The sequence below is a fragment of the Mytilus galloprovincialis genome, chromosome 6 (genome assembly GCF_965363235.1).
Source record: "Mytilus galloprovincialis chromosome 6, xbMytGall1.hap1.1, whole genome shotgun sequence".
Classification (NCBI taxonomy): domain Eukaryota; kingdom Metazoa; phylum Mollusca; class Bivalvia; order Mytilida; family Mytilidae; genus Mytilus; species Mytilus galloprovincialis.
This window is the reverse complement of record NC_134843.1, coordinates 85,804,588-85,824,926: the sequence shown is the minus strand read 5'-3', so window position 1 is coordinate 85,824,926 and position 20,339 is coordinate 85,804,588. Positions and strand designations below refer to the sequence as shown.

At 34.6% G+C, this 20,339-nt stretch overlaps 1 protein-coding gene and 1 long non-coding RNA gene across 3 annotated transcripts; one reads left to right on the top strand and one right to left on the bottom strand.

Annotated features, from left to right (window-relative positions):
- Positions 1 to 5,434: 5,434 nt before the first annotated feature.
- LOC143080563 (uncharacterized) lies at positions 5,435 to 11,188 on the bottom strand. Of its 2 annotated transcripts, none has more exons than XM_076256468.1 (4): positions 10,940 to 11,188; positions 10,347 to 10,438; positions 7,988 to 8,345; positions 5,435 to 6,890 (listed from the first exon to the last, which is right to left on the bottom strand). In XM_076256468.1, exons 2-4 carry the CDS (start codon positions 10,417 to 10,419, stop codon positions 5,756 to 5,758), a joined length of 1,566 nt encoding a protein of 521 aa, XP_076112583.1. In that variant the 5' UTR covers positions 10,420 to 10,438; positions 10,940 to 11,188; the 3' UTR covers positions 5,435 to 5,755. The 2 variants fall into 2 exon arrangements, with proteins under 2 accessions (XP_076112583.1, XP_076112584.1); XM_076256469.1 differs by having other exon boundaries at positions 10,347 to 10,435; positions 10,940 to 11,018.
- Positions 10,669 to 19,587, top strand: LOC143080565 (uncharacterized). The gene is made up of 4 exons (XR_012979739.1): positions 10,669 to 10,799; positions 13,875 to 13,935; positions 17,927 to 17,974; positions 18,860 to 19,587. It is a non-coding gene; the product is annotated as an uncharacterized LOC143080565 (long non-coding RNA).
- Positions 19,588 to 20,339: the final 752 nt, after the last annotated feature.

Sequence of the window (20,339 nt, the reverse complement as noted above, 5' to 3'; positions counted from 1 at the left end):
AATCAATGGTAATGACAAGTTTGACCTTCCTGTACTGATTGAATGTGATCATATTCCCAATAATAGGGACGAAATACCTACTCCTGAAGTAACAATGCATCACCCTCATTTAAAAAAACTTAGGGGTAGCATTCCACCAATAGAGAAAAATTGCCAAATTCTTCTCTTAATTGGCAGAGACCTTTTAGAGGCACACCATGTCCTCGACCAGCGCATAGGACCACCCAGAACTCCATACGCACAGCAATTGAAACTGGGTTGGGTAGTGAAAGGAGAAACCTGCATTAACAAGCAGCCTGTACCTCTTGAATTAAATGTCAAAATAACCAACATTTTACCTACAGGACAACCTTCAACCTTTCAACCATGCACAAGCAAGTTTGACATCCGGGAAAACTACACAGACCCTGTAACGAAAGATTTACAATTGCCACTCTTTGAAAAAACAAGGGACGATGATAAGCCTGGACAGTCATTATGAGGACAAAATGTTCATGAAGCAGATGGACAAGGAATTTGTGAGAGACTCGGAAGGAAGTTGTTGGGTAGCACCGTTGCCGTTCCGAGTGCCAAGACAGCCATTGCCAAGCAACAGACAACAAGCTCTTCATCGTGCTAATATGTTAGACACCATTCTGAATAGAAACCCAGTTAAGCAGGAATACTTTCTTACATTTATGAGTAAGATCCTAGACAATAATCATGCAGAGCTCGCTCCACCATTGCGCAAACATAAGGAGTGCTGGTATTTGCCATTGTTTGGTGTTTATCATCCGAAGAAACCCGATCAGATAAAAGGTGTGTTTGATTCTTCCGCCAAATGTAACGGAGTTTCACTCAACAGCGTCCTGCTTACAGGTCCAGACTTGACCAATGATCTCTTGGGAGTACTGCTGCGTTTCAGGAAAGAAATGGTCGCAGTTACTGCAGACGTTCAACATATGTTTCACTGCTTTGTTGTCAGAAAAGATCACCAAAATTGCCTGAGATTTTTATGGCATAAATACAATGACCTACAGGAGAACCTTGTCGAATACCGCATGAGAGTTCATGTTTTCGGAAATAGTCCGTCACCTGCCGTTGCTACGCGTGGACTCCGAAAAGCAGCTCAAGCATCAGAACTAGAGTTTGGCAGTCACGTGACTAGTTTTGTGACAAGAGACTTCTATGTCGACGACGGTCTAACGTCATGTCCTACTAAAGAGGAAGCTGTTAAGCTCATGAAGGACACACAGCAAGCATTAGCAAAATATGGAAACTTACGACTTCACAAGTTTGCCTCTAATTGTGCGGAAGTTATGTCTGCATTTCATGCCAGTGATTTGGCTTCAAATCTTAAAGATCTAGACTTAGAATGCAACAGTAAACCCCTACAACGTAGTCTTGGTCTCAGCTGGGACGTAAACACTGATAACTTCTTATTTCAATTATCATCAGAAAACAAACCGATCACTCGGAGAGGAATTTTATCGATGATAAACAGTCTCTACGATCCTCTGGGATTTTTGGCTCCGGTGATTATACAAGGGAAACTCCTATTAAGGAAAATAGTATCAGAAACCGTCGATTACGACCAACCTCTCACTGATGAGACAGCAGATGAGTGGAAATCTTGGAGAGATACTCTAATTGCTATCGAAACATTGCGCATTCCACGTACCTACGTGCCGTATCTCAGCAAAAGCACCACAAAGGACTTACATGTCTTCTCTGATGCATCAGAAAAAGCCATAGCAGCTGTTGCATATCTACGCACGACCGACAGTAGTGGTGAACCAAACATAGGTTTCATTCTTGGGAAAGCTAAAGTTGCACCAACAAGTGGTCATACTATTCCACGTCTTGAACTATCTGCTGCAGTATTAGCAGTCGAGATAACACAGACCATCATGGATAATTTAGATTTACATATAGACACCGTAAAATTCTACACAGACAGTAAAGTAGTCCTAGGCTACATCAGTAACGAGACAAGAAGATTCTTTATCTATGTCACCAATAGAGTAGAGAAAATAAGAAAATTTAGCTCTCCAAGTCAATGGAATTATGTACCAACTAACCGTAATCCCGCAGACTCGGGAACAAGGTCCGTACCTGCTCACGAAATTCATAGCAGCGAATGGTTATTAGGACCAAGACAACTTCTTTTCTGAGAACAAACGAATTCTGAGGACATATATCAGCTAATAGACCCAGAGGAAGATGGAGAAATACGTGCAACTGTTAATGTTGCAAAACCATTTGCCATACTTGAGCATAAAGGTATCGGAACTGATAGATTCAACAGATTCTCCAACTGGACATTACTTGTGCGAGCGATAGCCTTTTTGGAACGTTTCTCCCGTTTACACGGGTCAAAACAGACAGCACCAGTGACTTCTCTGGAAGGCTTTTCGAATGCCGAAAATTTCATCTTAATATCTGCTCAATATGAAGTTTACGGAGAGGAAATAGATTGCATTAAACGTCAGGAACAAATTCATAAGCGGAGTCCGATAGCTAACCTTAATCTGTTTTTGGACGAACAAGGACTATTACGAGTAGGAGGCCGTTTCGCCAAATCTGACTTAAACCTCCTTGAAAGAAACCATTGATCGTCCCTGGACGCCATCATATAGCGACATTATTAGTTCGACACTACCACAACAAGATAAAACATCAAGGTCGCCATTTCACAGATGGAGCGATTCGATCCGCAGGCTTTTGGATCGTAGGAGAAACACGCTTGATCTCATTTATTATTCACAAATGTGTGACATGCCGCAAACTCAGAGGAAAAACCGAGTATCAAATCATGTCTGATTTGCCAGAGGACCGTCTTGAACCTTCACCTCCGTTTACTAACGTTGGAATAGACACCTTCGGACCCTGGACAATTGTTTCACGTAAAACACGTGGTGGATACGCCAACTCAAAGCGTTGGGCAATTTTATTCAAATGCTTTGTGACAAGAGCTATTCACATCGAATTAATCGAGGAAATGAGTTCTTCAGCCTTCATAAACGATGTCAGAAGATTCACCTCTATAAGAGGCCAGGTTAAGATTTTCCGATCTGACCGTGGAACGAACTTTATCGGCGCAATCGACGATTTAAAGATTGACTCAATCAACGTTGAAGATGGACCCTTCAATAACTTTCTGTACAATTCTGGTACAACTTGGATCTTCAATCCGCCGCATTCGTCCCAAATGGGTGGAGCCTGGGAAAGAATGATTGGTATCACTAGGAGAATTCTTGATTATATGCTTCTTAACGCAGCCGGAAGAAGCCTAACACATGATGTGCTCAACACACTAATGGCAGAATTTTCAGCAATAGTGAACTCTAGACCTCTGGTACCGGTATCAACAGATCCAGAGAATCCGTTAATATTAACTCCGGCTATGTTATTGACGCAGAAAACCGACTACATTTTCACTTCAGACCATCTTTGGGAATTCGACAAACGAGATCTCTGTCTTGCCGAATGGAGACGAGTACAGGCTCTAGCCAGTGATTTCTGGTCCCGTTGGAGGAAGGAGTACTACCTGCCGTTACTACAACAACGACGAAAATGGACCGAAGATCGCCGTGATATCATCGAAGGAGACGTCATTCTTCTAAAGGACAAAAACATTTGCCGTACCCAATGGCCCGTTGGAATTATAATGAACTCGTTTAAAAGTTCAGACGAACATGTCCGAAAAGCAGACGTGCGAGTAATCGTTAATGGAAAAGCCACACACGCCCTATCGTGAACATGATTCTTCTCATAGAGAACAAACCTGTGTAATTATATGTATATATTTTGGATTAATATAGTGACATTCACATTTGGAATTATACTTTCTGGAATAGTGATATCAGGTAGATTTCAGACGGGGAGTATTCTGTATCACATACGCAACTATATTTACTATAAAGTCTATTGGATTGAATTTTCAGACATTCATATTTTCCGGAAATAATCTGGACTTATCCGTATTTTCAATACCGTTTACTTTCTCTTCCTCACCTGTCTATTGCAAATGGATGCCACGACAAATCTGCTCCTGTGGATATTGTGACAAATCACCGTCAAGTACGTTTCAAATCGATTATAAACTGTTAGATATATTTACCGTTAATTTTGTTAACTTGAATACAGATCTAAAATTGTTGGGTTGATGTTTTGACGAGTTGTATATATTAAATATGTGACTTGGATGTAAACAGTGAGATTTGTTATTATTAACTGGGAAATAGAAAATGCATATATCATATGTAAAAGAAATTAGAGAATGTATTGCTAGCAAGGCTGTAACTAGGCATATTATTTTTAGTGAGGCAAAACAATTAAGCCGAGCGAAGTGATGCGAAAAAATTTTTTGGAGGGTATGAAATGAATGGTGCAAAATCCTGCATTTTAGGCATTTCCAGAGTTGGACAATGCTTTAAATTTTGACACTTTTTATATAATTTTTTTATATTTAAAGACTTTTATTAACAATTTTATTTAAATTTATATGTAAGATAATCATCGCCACTCACGCATGCTCTTTTCGAATTTTCAGTCGTTTCAGGGCAGTCTGGGTTTCAAGCGGTAGCACACTAACTTCAACACTATGATTGATGTATCTTCTTCCGAATCCTTCTCCATCAGCAATTTGGAAGCAGCATCGGTAATAACAGTTTTGTTTGCAAAAGGGAATTAAGCACCGTCATACAGTCACAGTTACAAAATATTAAACTCGCTTTTATATCAAACTCGTGATAGAATTATATGATTCTATCTAGAGTAAGTATGAAAAGGGTAAAGGGGAATTGGAATGGAGTTTGAGCCGTTTACATGTAGGTCCGTAATTTCAAATTATTTTTAGAAATAGTCGGTGGTATTTTAGTTCCAGAATCTATAAATTTACAGGTTGGGGGTTGGGGTGTTCGATTCCGAAACCCCGAATATAAAGACACGAAAGTCCGTAGTCAAGAATAAGTAAAGACAAAATTCCGTTTTAAAGGTTCGGCCGTTCCTCAATATTGTGAAATTAGAATATGTGATTTTCTTTCAATTTTTAAGGTATAAAACTAATCCATGCATGTTTCATATTATTTATATATTTTATTTATCTGTAAAGAGAAAGATTAAAGTTGGTGAAACGGAGAAGTGAATACGCAGACAGGACTGCCCCCTAAAGTTGCGATGCCCAGTACTTGATTTGTCAGTCTACCTATCGTTTTTGGATTAGTTCTATTGAAGTTATATTCATTACTCAGACTCTGTTCACCAAACAAATAGTTTACTAGAATTATTCCTTCAGTATCGCTTTTCCTTCTTCTGCAAGAGCCTGTTTTTAACCAGAGATCCTTGATGATTAGCGTTACTAGGTTAATGTAATGCTGAGTTATATCCAGGAAGAATAATTTAAAAGAAATGAATTGATGACAAAAAATTAAGGTTGAGACAGAACAACAAATGACTATCATATTTATATTTATATAATAAAAAAAAATCAGGGTCGAAATTTTAGTGAGGCACTTGCCTCAAGGGTAGCCAAGGCCTTGGCTAGCTATGGATTCTTGAAATTGAGAGTAAAGAAATGAAGCCAATATTGTTTGAAATATACATAACTAAATCAACTTATTATGTTAACTGGTGTAAGTACGATAAAACTGCTTTAACGTTTGTTTCCATTTTAGTATAGTGATATATAGAAATAATCACCAATTAACAATAACTATTTGACTATATCCTTTATACAGTGTATAAGTATGTAGAAAATTAGTTCATGTACATCTTAACTAACAAACCAATCAATAGCGGAATTGGAATTGACGTGTCCCTGACTCTTGTGTTCACCAACAGTCCATCTTGTTTCGTCTAATTTACCAGCTGTCGTAGCGATCATAAAATTCCAATAGGGTTTAGATCCAAATGCTACATTATATAACCCATCTTTTGTCAACCCAATCGACCGAATATGCTGTGCACCAAGATCATTTCCATCAGGACTTAAGTCTGCATTATCAGCGTTAAAGACAGCAATATAATCATTGTTTAGTTGATTACATGTAGTAGATTTAATAGTGAATCTGAGCATCTTTCCAGCTTTAACTCCCTGTATCAACGACGCCTTAGATCCATGTGTAGTTACACCTGTTTCTGAGTTGGAATACGCGTGTACCCAAGGCCTGGAGTCAATGAACCACTTTGTTGCCTGTCTATCATTGGAACTGCCACGATTGGTGTGAGAACCTACATTGTAGCGGATGGTTTCTACATTTCCGGTCGTCGCAACATTTTGCCAATACCAGTATGCGTTGTCCTGAAATTTCTGTAAATTTGCTTTCGATACGTGGCCTAGAACTTGCGCAGTTACATGACCGTTTCTTACCACTAACTGGTCAGCTTCAATTCCGTACGTATTATCTGAGTAAACTAGCCTCACCCGTTTGCCAACTAAAATAGCTGAGCGTAGGAACTCAAGGGAACCATCGATGGCTTGTCCGTCTTTGTCATGTTCGTATGCTAAGGTCCAACATGTATCAGCAAACCATTTCATCGATACTTTGTCATTAGAATGTCCTCGGTCAGTATGTTCACCAACAGACCATCTTGACATATCACGTGTTCCATCGGTTGACCATAGATTAAACCACCAATACGCATTCTGCTGGAATTCTATATGATTTCCGACAATTGACTGACTTACATGCCACAAATGTGTACCAGCTACTTTCGTTTCAGCTTTATTATATGCTATATTTGAAAATTCAAGAGCTCCCGCTCGTTTACCATTTACATTGGTAACGTGAATTTCTGCTCCGTTAGCAACAGCTCTTGTTAGATGTTTTATATTGCCACAGCTTGCTGATCCACTGTCTGAGTTGCAGAAAATGGGAGTTTGAGGATTTGAGTCTGAGCTTAATTGTCTGAAAATAGAGAGAACATTGGTCTGGCAATTATTATTTCAGTATAGTATACTAGTAATGAGGTGTCAAATGAAAAAGAAACAACAAACAAACAAAGCACTCTGAGAAAGACTAATTATATTGGCCTAGCACATTGTTGAAGACCATACGGGGACCTATTATGGTCATATGGTCTCTTGTGAAGAGTTATCTCATTGGCAATAATACCACATCATCTATTTATATAATCAGCACTGCAAACTTCTACCTTATTCGATTTGTTGATTTTATGACGTTCAACTTTATGAAACATGTCCTCAAAGATTGATGGACATGTTATCATCTGTTATGTTTTTATATTGAAGTTTTATTTGACAAAACCACAGAAGAATATCATATCATTACCGTTATCAATTTTCCTTCATCAGAAGCGCATTTCGACAATTAATGTCTTGAGGCAGGAATATTCGAAAATCATAAAGTAATACATATGCTACAGGGCTGTTCGATCCAAAAAGTACTTCAGATATAGTTAAATCCGGAAAAAGAATCAGTGTTTTGTATGAAAAGAAACAGACCTTAATTTAATACAAGAGAGTCATAATATATAGGGGGGCACGGTAGTATTTCCTGGCCCATAAGGGATAATGATAGCCTTTTTATAATTTTGACAACTTTCTAACACTGCAAAAATTTTAAATTTTCGCAGTTAACTGAAATACTTTCATTTGACTATTCAGAAATAGATACGAATGTGTATCATGACCGCTAACCTTTTTTGGTATTTTTAAAAATCTTAGGCCACTAGTGCTTTTATGTCTTTTATCATGCAGTGAATACACAATTAAAAAAAAAATCTCAAAAATTCATTTTCATCTGTTTGTCAAATTATTTCATATTTTTCTACACATGATTCATCCCTCAGTTTTGGAAAGTGTGTTCAGTTGATAATATATTTTATGTTCAATCACACTGTTCAGATACATTGACTTAGGTAGGGTACACAAAAGAGCAACCTAAATTCTGAAATGCAAATACTACCGTGCCACCTATATACATGTTTTCCAACACTCGCCTCTTTAAAAAGTAATAAGACGGCTATTTATTTCGTTATATACCTTGTAAACCATCTGACACTGTATTTAGTTTTCGTTTCCGGTGTTGACGGTCGAGCATGAGATCCAACATACCACCGAGACATGTGTACATTTCCAGTGGTACATACGTTGAGAAACCACCAATATGCCTTAGTTTGATGTTTATCCCAACCATTCTTGCTGATATGAAAAAGTGACTGTACACACACTTCACCATTTAGGATGTACGTAAACTGGGTATCTGCATAATAATTTCCAAAACTGATCCGAACTTTTGCACCACTCAAGATAGCCTGTCGAAGTATTTCTTTACTACCGGTTACTTCATTGCCTTGTTGGTTATTCTCTAATTGTTGTACCCATTCGCTCCCACAGGTTACTATAAAAACAAAAAGGATAACATGAGAACATATTAATACGACCTCAATATGTTGACGAAAAGAACATGTGAAGCATTTATGAATATTTTGTACACGTCAATGAGAGAGTTATTCGACGACAAAAAAATAAGTGTTCATCAAAAATGAGTGCAGAGAAAGTAATTGGCTGGACATAATCATGATTCTTTTTTGAAATTGTCAATGTTGAACAAAGTAAATTGTTTCTGAAATACATTGTGCCGTGTTCAATTACAATTCTTGATCCAGTTGCGATACTTGTGAAAATGACATATAAAACGCATTCTATTCCACCCTGATAGCTTAGAAACTCTTAGACCTATGCAATGCAACTTAGAGAACACCACAAGATCGTATTGAACAGAAGTAAATTATCAATTTCCAAACAGGGACAACTAAACATTTTAACAAGTAACGCTCATATTAATTGTTATTTGAATAACGTTGTCTTTTATAAATAAAAAGTCGCAGATGTTACATTTGTACCATAAAAAAAAGTACAACTACACCAAAAAAAAATGAAATAGCATCAAAATATCATGATCAAACCAAGTGTTAATTCTTGATTTGCTGAACTTCATAATTACGTACATATTGAATATCTAATTTTACATATTTCTTTATAAAAGAATGAAAACAAACAACTAAAATCAATAACAGTTTTCCCTCTGTGTCCATCCAATACCTTGTGTTGATAGGGTCGATTAACGGATGAAATGTTTACCAAATATAAAGATACGAATTATCAAAACACATTCCATTTACAACTGGATTACAACCATGATGATACAAGTGAAGAATGACGATAATCATCTTATGCATTTAATTATACATTAATCACCGATAACACTATGCTTTCAAAATACCAATTAAACGTTTTAAGTGTAACTTTTATTTCTCTAATGTAATAAAATCAAGATTCTCTCCTTAGATTTGATTTTTGAAATGTTGATTATCGATAATTCATACAGATATTGAATTTAGCTTTTAGTGGCATTACCATTGTAGGTTTATTCATCAAATATGTGTGCGGTTTTTCATCGTTATGTTTACATACAATATAAATGTTTTGAATATATATTTTTGTTTAATGCCACAGAACTAGAAAACCTTTATGAGGAACAAAAATCTGAATAAAACCTTTTTTTTTAGTTTTTAACCCTGACTGAAAACGACATATTGCTGGTTTCAAACATTAAAAGTAGCAAGACAGAATTTCAGACACATTTTTGATTACTGTCGGTCGTCGGTAGATTTTGCATGAATATTTGCTTACATGACACAATTGAAATCTTTTGTTTGTTTATCGCGTTTGTATTTTTTTACAATATCGGCTTTTATTTCCATAATAACACTATTCTTTGATAACGCAAGCCTGTGAACATGCAAATTCAACCCGTTGCTGTTGTTTGTGAAAAATATAAATGATATTATTAATTTAAGGCCTAGGACATAAATAAAAGTGTCCAACAGTTTTGTTCTTCTTGATTCACCTTTATAAGTTGACAATAATGCAATCAAATCAACCTTTTAGCTAGCTATAAAACTAGGTTTATTTCACTTTCTACTTAAGAAAATGTCTGTACCCACCAAATCTGGCATATGACAATTATTATCCATTCGTTTTGATGAGTTTGAGCTTTAGACTTTTTCATTTGATTAAGGGTTTTCCGATTTTAATTGTCCTCGGAGTTCGGTATTTTTGTTATATTACTTTTGTTTAATACATGGCTTATGCCTCTAACATACCTGTCAACTGACCCGTATTCTGCGGGTGTGACCCGAGATTTTCACAATTCTGAGGGATCACCTGGAACACCCGCCGGGTCATTGAAATAACCCGGGAATTCCGAAAATGACCCGATTTCACCCGTATTTCTTAGCCTTGAGATTGATTTCATAAGTAATATTCCTTTAAAATTAGAGTCTAATGAAGAATAACACGACCTATGGTAAAAATAAGTAAAATAATGTTGACTTACTTCCGTTTTGCTGGCAGGACTCCACCGTTATAAGTGAAATGCAGATTAAGAAAACTGTTCCACTCCAAATCATGATTCCCTGCAGAGGTCTTCTAAAAAAAGTGTCAAGCTATACAATTATTGCTTCCAAATATTCAAACTGTCTGAGATTGTTGTCAAGTTCTATATATACCAGGGTTCTTACGAGTTAACATATTTAAAAAGACGAATCCGAAGGATTAATGAGTAAGACCAATGGTATATAAAAAAATTAATATAAATAAAATGATTGACAGCTTGAACAAATATAAGATATTGATCACGTCACCGTTTTTTCCAAAGGGAGAAAGCTCTCGCAACTAAGTTTTTCGCCCCGTGTATGATCGTATGCGCAGGTAATTTCATTATGCCATCAGAAAGTAAACAAAAATGTCGGATTCAAGCAACAAGGATTAAATAATTATTCGAATGACGGTAAGAATCTTTTTATTTTAGCCTTAGCATATTATTGTTAACATTACATTACTATGCATTTACCAAAACAAACGTATAATATATTATAAGTGGGTAACATGAATTACATTACTCATATAGTTTTTATGATAATGACTAACCTTATCAATGATAAAAGTCTTTGGGTTTTTTAGTGACTTTTGTTAAGGTCGACTTCAGCTACTTAGGTATCTTGACAAAGTTTTTTAATACTTTATTGAACATGTATGTTATTCAACGGAAATCCCTTATAAGGAAATGTCAATTGTCAATATTTCCGATAAACTGGTTACAAATAATTAAAGTTGAAGAGACAGTTAATGTATAAAAAAAATGTTATGACATTTTCCAGTATTATCAGTATATACAACCACAATCTTGATAAAGAGGCAACGCAACGTATATAGATTTGAAAAGTAAAGAACTAAACGACATACATAATTATATAGACTGTCAAAATTCATTCCTCCTAATACCTGTCTGCTGAAGTACAATTTCACCCTTACCCGTAAGACCAGTCTGACTCAGTACAATCCCGCATCCTTTCTCCTTATGATCAGTTTAACTGAAGTGTCATCCCTCCTTTTTCCCTTTGACAAGTCTTACTCAGTTCGTACCCACTCCTTTCCCTTATGACTATTATAACCCAATATTCAACGTCCGTCTTACCCGTAAGACCAGCCTGACTCTGTCTGCACCCCTCCTTCTCACTCTTTCTTTTCCTTTGACCAGTCTGACTCAGTTCTCGTCCCTTCTTCTTACACTTGTAACTGTCTGACTCAGTACTTATCCCTCTCCTACCTTACCAATACGTCTGACTCAGTTCTCTTTACTGCCCCTTTTTAATATGACCACTCTGACTTAGTATCCATCTATCCTCCTCATCCTAGTGACCTGACGTACTCAGTTTTTTTATCCTTCATCTCCTTTTTAACCACCCCGACTCAGTATTCATTCCACATTTTTACCCTTTTGACCATTTTGACCACTCTGACTTAGTATTCATCCCACCTCATTGCCCTTTTGATAACTTCGACTCAGTCTTGTTATCAACATGTTTGGTTTTAAGCGTTCCTGATAAAGATAAATGCAGAAAAGTGCTTCCAACGTTCTCAATTAATGGAGTGTTTCTTTCATCGACGAGCACAATTACTGGAGATGATACTACTGCTGGTGTGCGGTTAGTTCCTCTTGATATAATCAGCTCAGAGGTCAGTAATTTGGTATAGCATGATTTATAATGTATTTTTAAAACTTTCTAAGTCCTCGTTAATATATGCAGAAATTATTAATACACGAAGGTTCTAACTGCCTCGTGTAAAGTTGTAGCTGTTCGTTGTAAGCTTCCTGTTGTGAAAACTTCCTAACGTTTCTACGATTTTATACATTCCTTGCTTTAAAATGTTTGGGTGTGTGTTTAATATTTAAGGAGAGTTTAGAATAAGATTACTATTTATAATTTTAATGGGGTTGGTTTGGTGCATATCTCACATCTTTCTGCACACCCAATCGGAGAAAATTTGACATAGACGTTATCAACTATAGTTTTCTGTTCAGCCTTTGAACATTAGCAAATAAAGGCAACAGCAGTATCGCTGTTCGAAAGTCATGATTCGATTGAGAGAAAACAATTCCAAAACCTATCCCTCAGGAGCTAAGAAATAACAAATGCAAAACATTTCAAACGAGAAACTAACGGACTTTTGCATATACAAAATAATGAACGAAAAACAAATATGTAACACAGCAACAAACGACAATCCGTGAATTAGAGACTTCTGACTTGGGACATGCAAATACATTATAATAAAGTTTAGAAAATATATAATTTTTAATTTGATTGGGTTGCTGTGTCATTGACGTCTATCCCATATCTCTCTTCGTGCATAGAATATATGTATAGTATATACTCCATCGAAAGTATCTAATATACGTTTAGAATAGTCTTTAAAAACATGAACATATTTCATATGATCTTTTATACTGGTAAATTCTTTATATCTGAATTTAAGAGAAAGAAAAGAAAGAATAACCCTATACATGTATCTAATATAAATTTAACGAGTACTTCATGTCACGCTTGTAAGTACTTTTTTATAACATCAAAATAGAATCAGGAATTACACAACACATTAACGTTACACAAGTCGCACATAGAAGAATATGTATTATATGTAAATAAACGTGACAAACAGACACCTGCAGTTGTCTTTTTACCTCTTTTTTGTAAACATCCATGTCTCTTTTTTCCATTATATAGTATTGTATTTATTTTATTGTGGCTGTTTTGTTGAGGTATCTTATCCCGTCATTTGTAAAAGTGACAATTTTCTTACTTTAATTTACCAATATGATGTTTATGTTACTAATGTTCGTACAAAATGACAAATCATTTATCGTATTTTGGCTTGTGTTATAATTATTTAATTGTTTACGTGCATACAATTAAAAACGGCTTGTGTCATTCGACCGCTAATTGCGTAAACGTAAGATATTTATCAAGAATTGTTTACTATTATTTAAGTTGTTTTTGTTTTTGTTTTCGTTTAATGATTAGATTAACAGAAAATATATTTTATATTGCGAAGGGAGAGTATTATCCTTCTGACAACAACAATTTTGAGAGAGGAATTTGTAAAAGTGAAAATCCACTCGTTTTCAAATCCGAAAAAGATTGTCATAAATTGTAATATTTACGTTATTTGTTTTGAAATAAAATATTGTTTACACTCACAACAATTAGAAATGCCAATTGATATCAAATAAGATGTAATTAAAAAAAAACTAAATTAAAATCCCTACTCGATTATTCCAGATCTCCAACTACTATCCACTTGCATTTTGACAGAAGTTTTCAATAAAAAAAAAAAAAAAAGTCGCCCCTCCTCCATCTCCACTTAGCCTTATTCAAAAGAAAAACTTATTATCTGACTGATACCGTTTTGTCCGGTGAAAGTCCCCATTATTATTGATAAGTAATATTTCCTTTTTTTGTATGTTTAAACTATAATTCATGTACAACATGATTAAAGAGAAGTAAACTTTATTCGTTTCCAGGTCAAATATCAAGATCACAGATGCTAAACAAATGTGCTATAGAACGATTTGATCTGAACAAGTGAGTGTTTGCTCGATAATGAATTTCTAATTGTGACTTCAAAATAAAAAGCAAGAAATTTTGTGCTATGAACTTATACAACATTTAAGTATATGTAATCAACCCATGTCAGTTTTTAAGATTCATCCACAGAAAGGAATACTATTGTTGTATTCTTTAAGATGAAGTTTATTTTTTCGTTAAAGTAAAGACCAACTTTTCTATGTCCGGTAGCATAGTATAATGTCAAATCACTTTCTCGAACGTTATCTGGACATCGGTGGACAAGCAACATTTCCAAACCATACAAACGTTCACCCGTTATCGTAGATCTTTCCAAAATGTAGATTCTGCAAAGAACTGAACGAACATCTACAACACACAGATAAACTCGGGAATAATTAAGACATCTGGACATCGGTGGAAAAGCAACGTTGCCAAACCATACAAACGTTCACCCGTTATCGTAGATCTTTCCAAAACGTAAATTCTGCAAAGAACTGAACGAACATCTACAACACACAGATAAACTCGGGAATAATTAAGACATCTGGACATCGGTGAACAAGCAACATTGCCAAACCATACAAACGTTCACCCGTTATCGTAGATCTTTCCAAAACGTAAATTCTGCAAAGAACTGAACGAACATCTACAACACACAGATAAACTCGGGAATAATTAAGACATCTGGACATCGGTGAACAAGCAACATTGCCAAACCATACAAACGTTCACCCGTTATCGTAGATCTTTCCAAAACGTAAATTCTGCAAAGAACTGAACGAACATCTACAACACACAGATAAACTCGGGAATAATTAAGACATCTGGACATCGGTGGAAAAGCAACGTTGCCAAACCATACAAACGTTCACCCGTTATCGTAGATCTTTCCAAAACGTAAATTCTGCAAAGAACTGAACGAACATCTACAACACACAGATAAACTCGGGAATAATTAAGACATCTGGACATCGGTGAACAAGCAACATTGCCAAACCATACAAACGTTCACCCGTTATCGTAGATCTTTCCAAAACGTAAATTCTGCAAAGAACTGAACGAACATCTACAACACACAGATAAACTCGGGAATAATTAAGACATCTGGACATCGGTGGAAAAGCAACGTTGCCAAACCATACAAACGTTCACCCGTTATCGTAGATCTTTCCAAAACGTAAATTCTGCAAAGAACTGAACGAACATCTACAACACACAGATAAACTCGGGAATAATTAAGACATCTGGACATCGGTGGAAAAGCAACGTTGCCAAACCATACAAACGTTCACCCGTTATCGTAGATCTTTCCAAAACGTAAATTCTGCAAAGAACTGAACGAACATCTACAACACACAGATAAACTCGGGAATAATTAAGACATCTGGACATCGGTGAACAAGCAACATTGCCAAACCATACAAACGTTCACCCGTTATTGTAGATCTTTCGCAAGTCTAAATTCTGCGAAGAATTGAATGAACATTTACAACACACAGATAAACTCGGGAATAATTAATTTAAAACATCTGGACATCGGTGGACATGTAACATTGCTAAACCACACAAACGTTCACCCGTTATCGTAGAACTTTCCCAAGTCTAAAGTCTGCGAAGAATCGAATGAACATTCACAACACACAAAAATATTCGGGAATAATTAAGACGCATAACGACAAGCAACAGGGAATACTACAAAAATGAGAAACATGGATTCTGAAATGGCGACGTCATAAATCAACAGAAAATGATTCTTTCAAGACACTCGTCGTGAAAACAATTTGATAAGAAGATTATATTTTGTTTCAACTTATTACATTTTTTTATTTCTAAAATGAGGCATTTGCCTTAATGAAGTTACGGACCTGGTTCCAAAGAGGAAACCCTTAATATTACAAAAGTATGCACGATCTACGCTTTTACAACCCTATGAAAATGTAAAAAAGGAGCATTCAAATTTTATAATTACGTCCCATGATACAACCAAATTGAGAGTTACAAGTTTTTCACATTTTTCAGTTGTTTTCTTAATTAATTATTTTAACACGGTATCGGTCAGCACCTGCAGTCATATAAGTTGATTTTTTTTAATATGTAAATGGAATATGACATTGGAGAGTCTCGCGATTGTTGTCAGCTAATTACAGATTCTAAGTATACATGTAATATAATTATAAGTTATTATAGATCAAATATCACGTTTCATCAAAAAGAAATTGATTACCTGTATATAAAAGTATCAAGAAAACACGTTAGTAAGTGTAAATATACTTACGTGAATTCACTGATCACGACATCAAACTTCAGAAAGAAGAGCAATGATATAGTAAGACACTACAGTAACTGATTATTGAATGACCTATGTGAGCATATATAAACTTGGTTTATATTAATGCCCATCTTTATTGTGGAAAAGGTATGTTAATTTTTAAATCTATTTCTTAAGTGCTTTTTAGATTTGTGGAATGCGTACAGCGCTCAGAATGATTCCCTTATCTTATTTTTTTTTATGTTAATGCGTTTTTACTATATATTTGTACTATGGAATTTAGGTTGGTAGGAATATTTTGTCTTTGAGATAAATTATTCATACGTTTTGTATATATAGTTTACATGTAATATGCTAAGAGTATATCTGTGGAAAATAGAAAATGACTTATTGCATCTTTTGTTAAATCCGACGGAAATGTACAATAAGTTTTATTGCATTGAATATTCCATTTGTATTTTCGACACATTCAACGGATCATTTAAATGAGCAACACTTATCCGTGTTAGGAAAATACGGTAGGATTTCTTCCATAGGCGAACAATATATATGTATAAACCAGGACATAGCAGTTTTGCGAATTATAGGTTATTTGTTATTATGTTTTAAACATTGAAAAATAAAATATACCCATGCATCCACCCGCTCATTCTTGAAAGACATCGGTGAACAAATTAAAGTTTAATATTAGTGCCCATCTTTTTTTTAGGAAAAGGTATGTTAATTCATTTATCTATTTTGTATGACATTTTGATAAACTTAGATTGATTAATAATTACATTAGATGTATGTTTCATTATAATATGTTATTCTGATTGGCTAACTGCACATCACGTGTTATTTCGTAAGCAGTTGCATTGCTCAATACAACTTTTCATTCATTATAACACGTGCTCCAACAATAAAGTGCACAGGTGAATTAAATAATAAAATATATAAAATTCGTGTTTTCATGATCATAGCTAAAAATATAATTATAAGTATTGAATGCTTCTTTTTGTAACTTTATAGGGTTGTAAAAGCGTTGACCGTGCGTACATTTTTAGAATGAAGCGCTTCCGCGCTTCATACAAAATGTACTTCGGTCAACGCTTTTACACCCCAATAAATTTACAAAAAGAAGCATTAAATTCTTAAATAAAAAGCTTGTATTAGAATTTTACCACAAAGGAGTAGGTCCGGTAAAGGCCCATTTTGACCTGAAAGATTTTGGACACTTTTTAAACACTTTTAAAAGTGTCTACTTTAGTCGATTCAATAGTTTATAAGAAAGATTTGGTCATCAAAGACTCTACAATTGAAGCTAAAAAATCTCTCAAATATGCCACTTTTCGGATGGTTTTTGTCAAAAATGAAAGTAGCCGCATCTGTGTTCATTCTCATCTTTTATATATGGTATGTATTATCATCGAATACAACTTAAATTTTTTAAAAAACAAGAATTAACACGAATGCAACCACTTCCATTTCAGACGGAAACCGTCAAAAATTAACCAAAATGCTAAAATTTGGATGAATTCAGTAATTTAGCATGACTTTATTATGCTAGTACTAGAACCATGTGCATTGTTATGTCAAAATAAGCCATATTTATGTAACAGAAGTATTTTATTTTCAAATAAATAGCCGAAAGTTAACTTTCTAACAATTTTGTAAAACTGCTATATTTTGGGCCAAAAAGGGTCTTACTGGACATACTCCTTTGTCGGTATCGATTATTTTATTTATTTATTTTAGGTCAATGATGTTAATGACGATACCACCCCTTATTCTGATCATTGAATTGTAAGTTTTTATTTAACAATATAAGTGATAATAATATGAGTAAAAAGTAGACGTCAAATAGAAATTAAAAACACATCTTCCAATCGAAAAGGTGGTCCTCATTAAACAGTTAAACATTTCATTTGCAAAAGTGTTATTTGCTCGTCTTTGTAAACTAGAAATATCAAATACCATCATGGTTTATTTATCACACATATAAAATGAAAGTGTCAATGAAACGAACAGCTATGATTGCTTTCATATAATGTATGTTTATTTCAAAGAGTTGCTTTGATTAAGTTGCATACTATTATCTTATCTTTGTGATTATCAACATGATGGGGTTAATCCGTCAATACACGTCATTGTGGGAATTAAGGTTTGAAAAATCAGTATGCAGTATCTATGCATGTATCTATTTGTATTGTCCAATAATGCAACGTAAATTCATCTGTCAAATAATCATAAAACCTTCTTGATTTGTATTGACCAGTATTTCAATTGTTATTTTAAAGTCCTTTTTGGGCATGATTTAGGTTATGATTATAACTTAAACTGCATTTGCATCTCAAAGCGCTTGCATCAAGAGACCCGAGATTTATCGGTTCATTTGATAATGAATTTCTTGTAAAAGGTCACCTATAAAAAATAAAGTTGTCTTCGCATTAGCCTAAATAAGCATCGGTTGTAATGACCCCATTCGAACACACTTTTATTGATTTGGTGTTTTTTTATAGCAAGGATATTTTAAATCCATTCAATTTTGTTGAAGTGATAATGATAAGCTAACTGAAACATTGCCATAGTAAAATTTCAAATTCAAAAAACAAATCTGTTATAAATGTAAGAAAGAAGTTATTTAAATATACCGACATAAATGTATCAATAATTCAGTTATTTTCACAGGTTGAGCAATATGCCTGCAGTGACCAGCACAGAACCTACACACAATTCACAGTTTATGATGAACTATCCTGCAGACGATATTTTGTTGTATCCATTCAAAAACACTAAAAGGTACATATCCAGGGACGAAGATGAACCACTAACAAAAACGAGCTGGGGCTTACCGCGACGAAAAATATCACAACCATACACAGACCCAGATAGGCATGTATCCTGGGACGAATATGCACCACCAACAAGAACAAAGAGGAACTCATCACGAAGGATGATATCCCGGCCATTCTTTCTCAGACTTCTAAAATCCTTAGGCATCCATGTCAGATTAACATGGAAACGCAACCATTTACAGTTGTTACTTTGGTCATAATATCGTCTAGAAATAGACGTGTATATCATGTAATTGTAATATGTTTTACCATTAAAATTTATCGATAAGATTGACTAATTTCTTTTTGTTTTCCGTTTACGTCAAAAGAACAAGCTCACTTTCATTTATTCTGTATATTCACATCTTGTTTTTTTTATCTGTTAACAAAATGTATGAACACATATATGTATCCTTTACAGAAAAAAATTAAATCATGATAGTAAGCCTTCTCTATATTCCTGATCACACAACGTAAAAAATACAAAATCATATATCAATTAGGCAGTCATTGTTTTTAGTAAATATGTTGTAACTCACTGTATACTTCAAGAAGATTATAAACCAGGTATAAATACAAAAATCTTGTTTTGAGTATTTGAAGTAGTAATATTATAAAATATATAATTGCTATTACTTTTTTTTAAATCCATATTACTACAGATGTGATGCTTCTATTAATCAGTATAGTCGTCTGTGGTTTTATAATAGGTTCAACTGTCTATGAAAAACATAATAAAAGTAAAATAAAAAGAAAGTTGAACTATATTCGATTTTGGGTTTGAAACGCGGCATGATCAAACTTTAGACTTGAAAATTTGTATTTTCTCGGTTAATCAAGCATGCAGTTATGAGTAATTTCGAAGGCTTGTCTGCTCTGAGTAAGAATGATGTTTCAGGGTAGGGTAACATGTCTTCCTGAGAACTGTTACCTTGCGAACTAATACGGCAAAACATAGCTCGGTGTGTCGCTCTAGTATAACGCATTTCTATATTATTTCCCATTATCATGTTCCTATTTAGTTAATGTATCCAGTTTGCCAATTAACGTTTAAGTGTCATACATTATACGTTTTTAGAAATATCCTTGTCTTCAATAATAGAAAGGTGTGTATGGTATATACTAAGCGGTCAACCGATTGGAGGTAATATTGGGCCTGAATATAATAGAAACCTCTTCATTCACTACAAATTCTTTGATTACATGGCGATACTCGAGACACCTGACAAAATTAATATAGTTTGCAACAAACTTGTACAATTATAGGAATTACAGAATAACTTATTAACTTTAAAATTTTGTTATTATCTTGCAGCTTTTTTTTTCGAATCGAA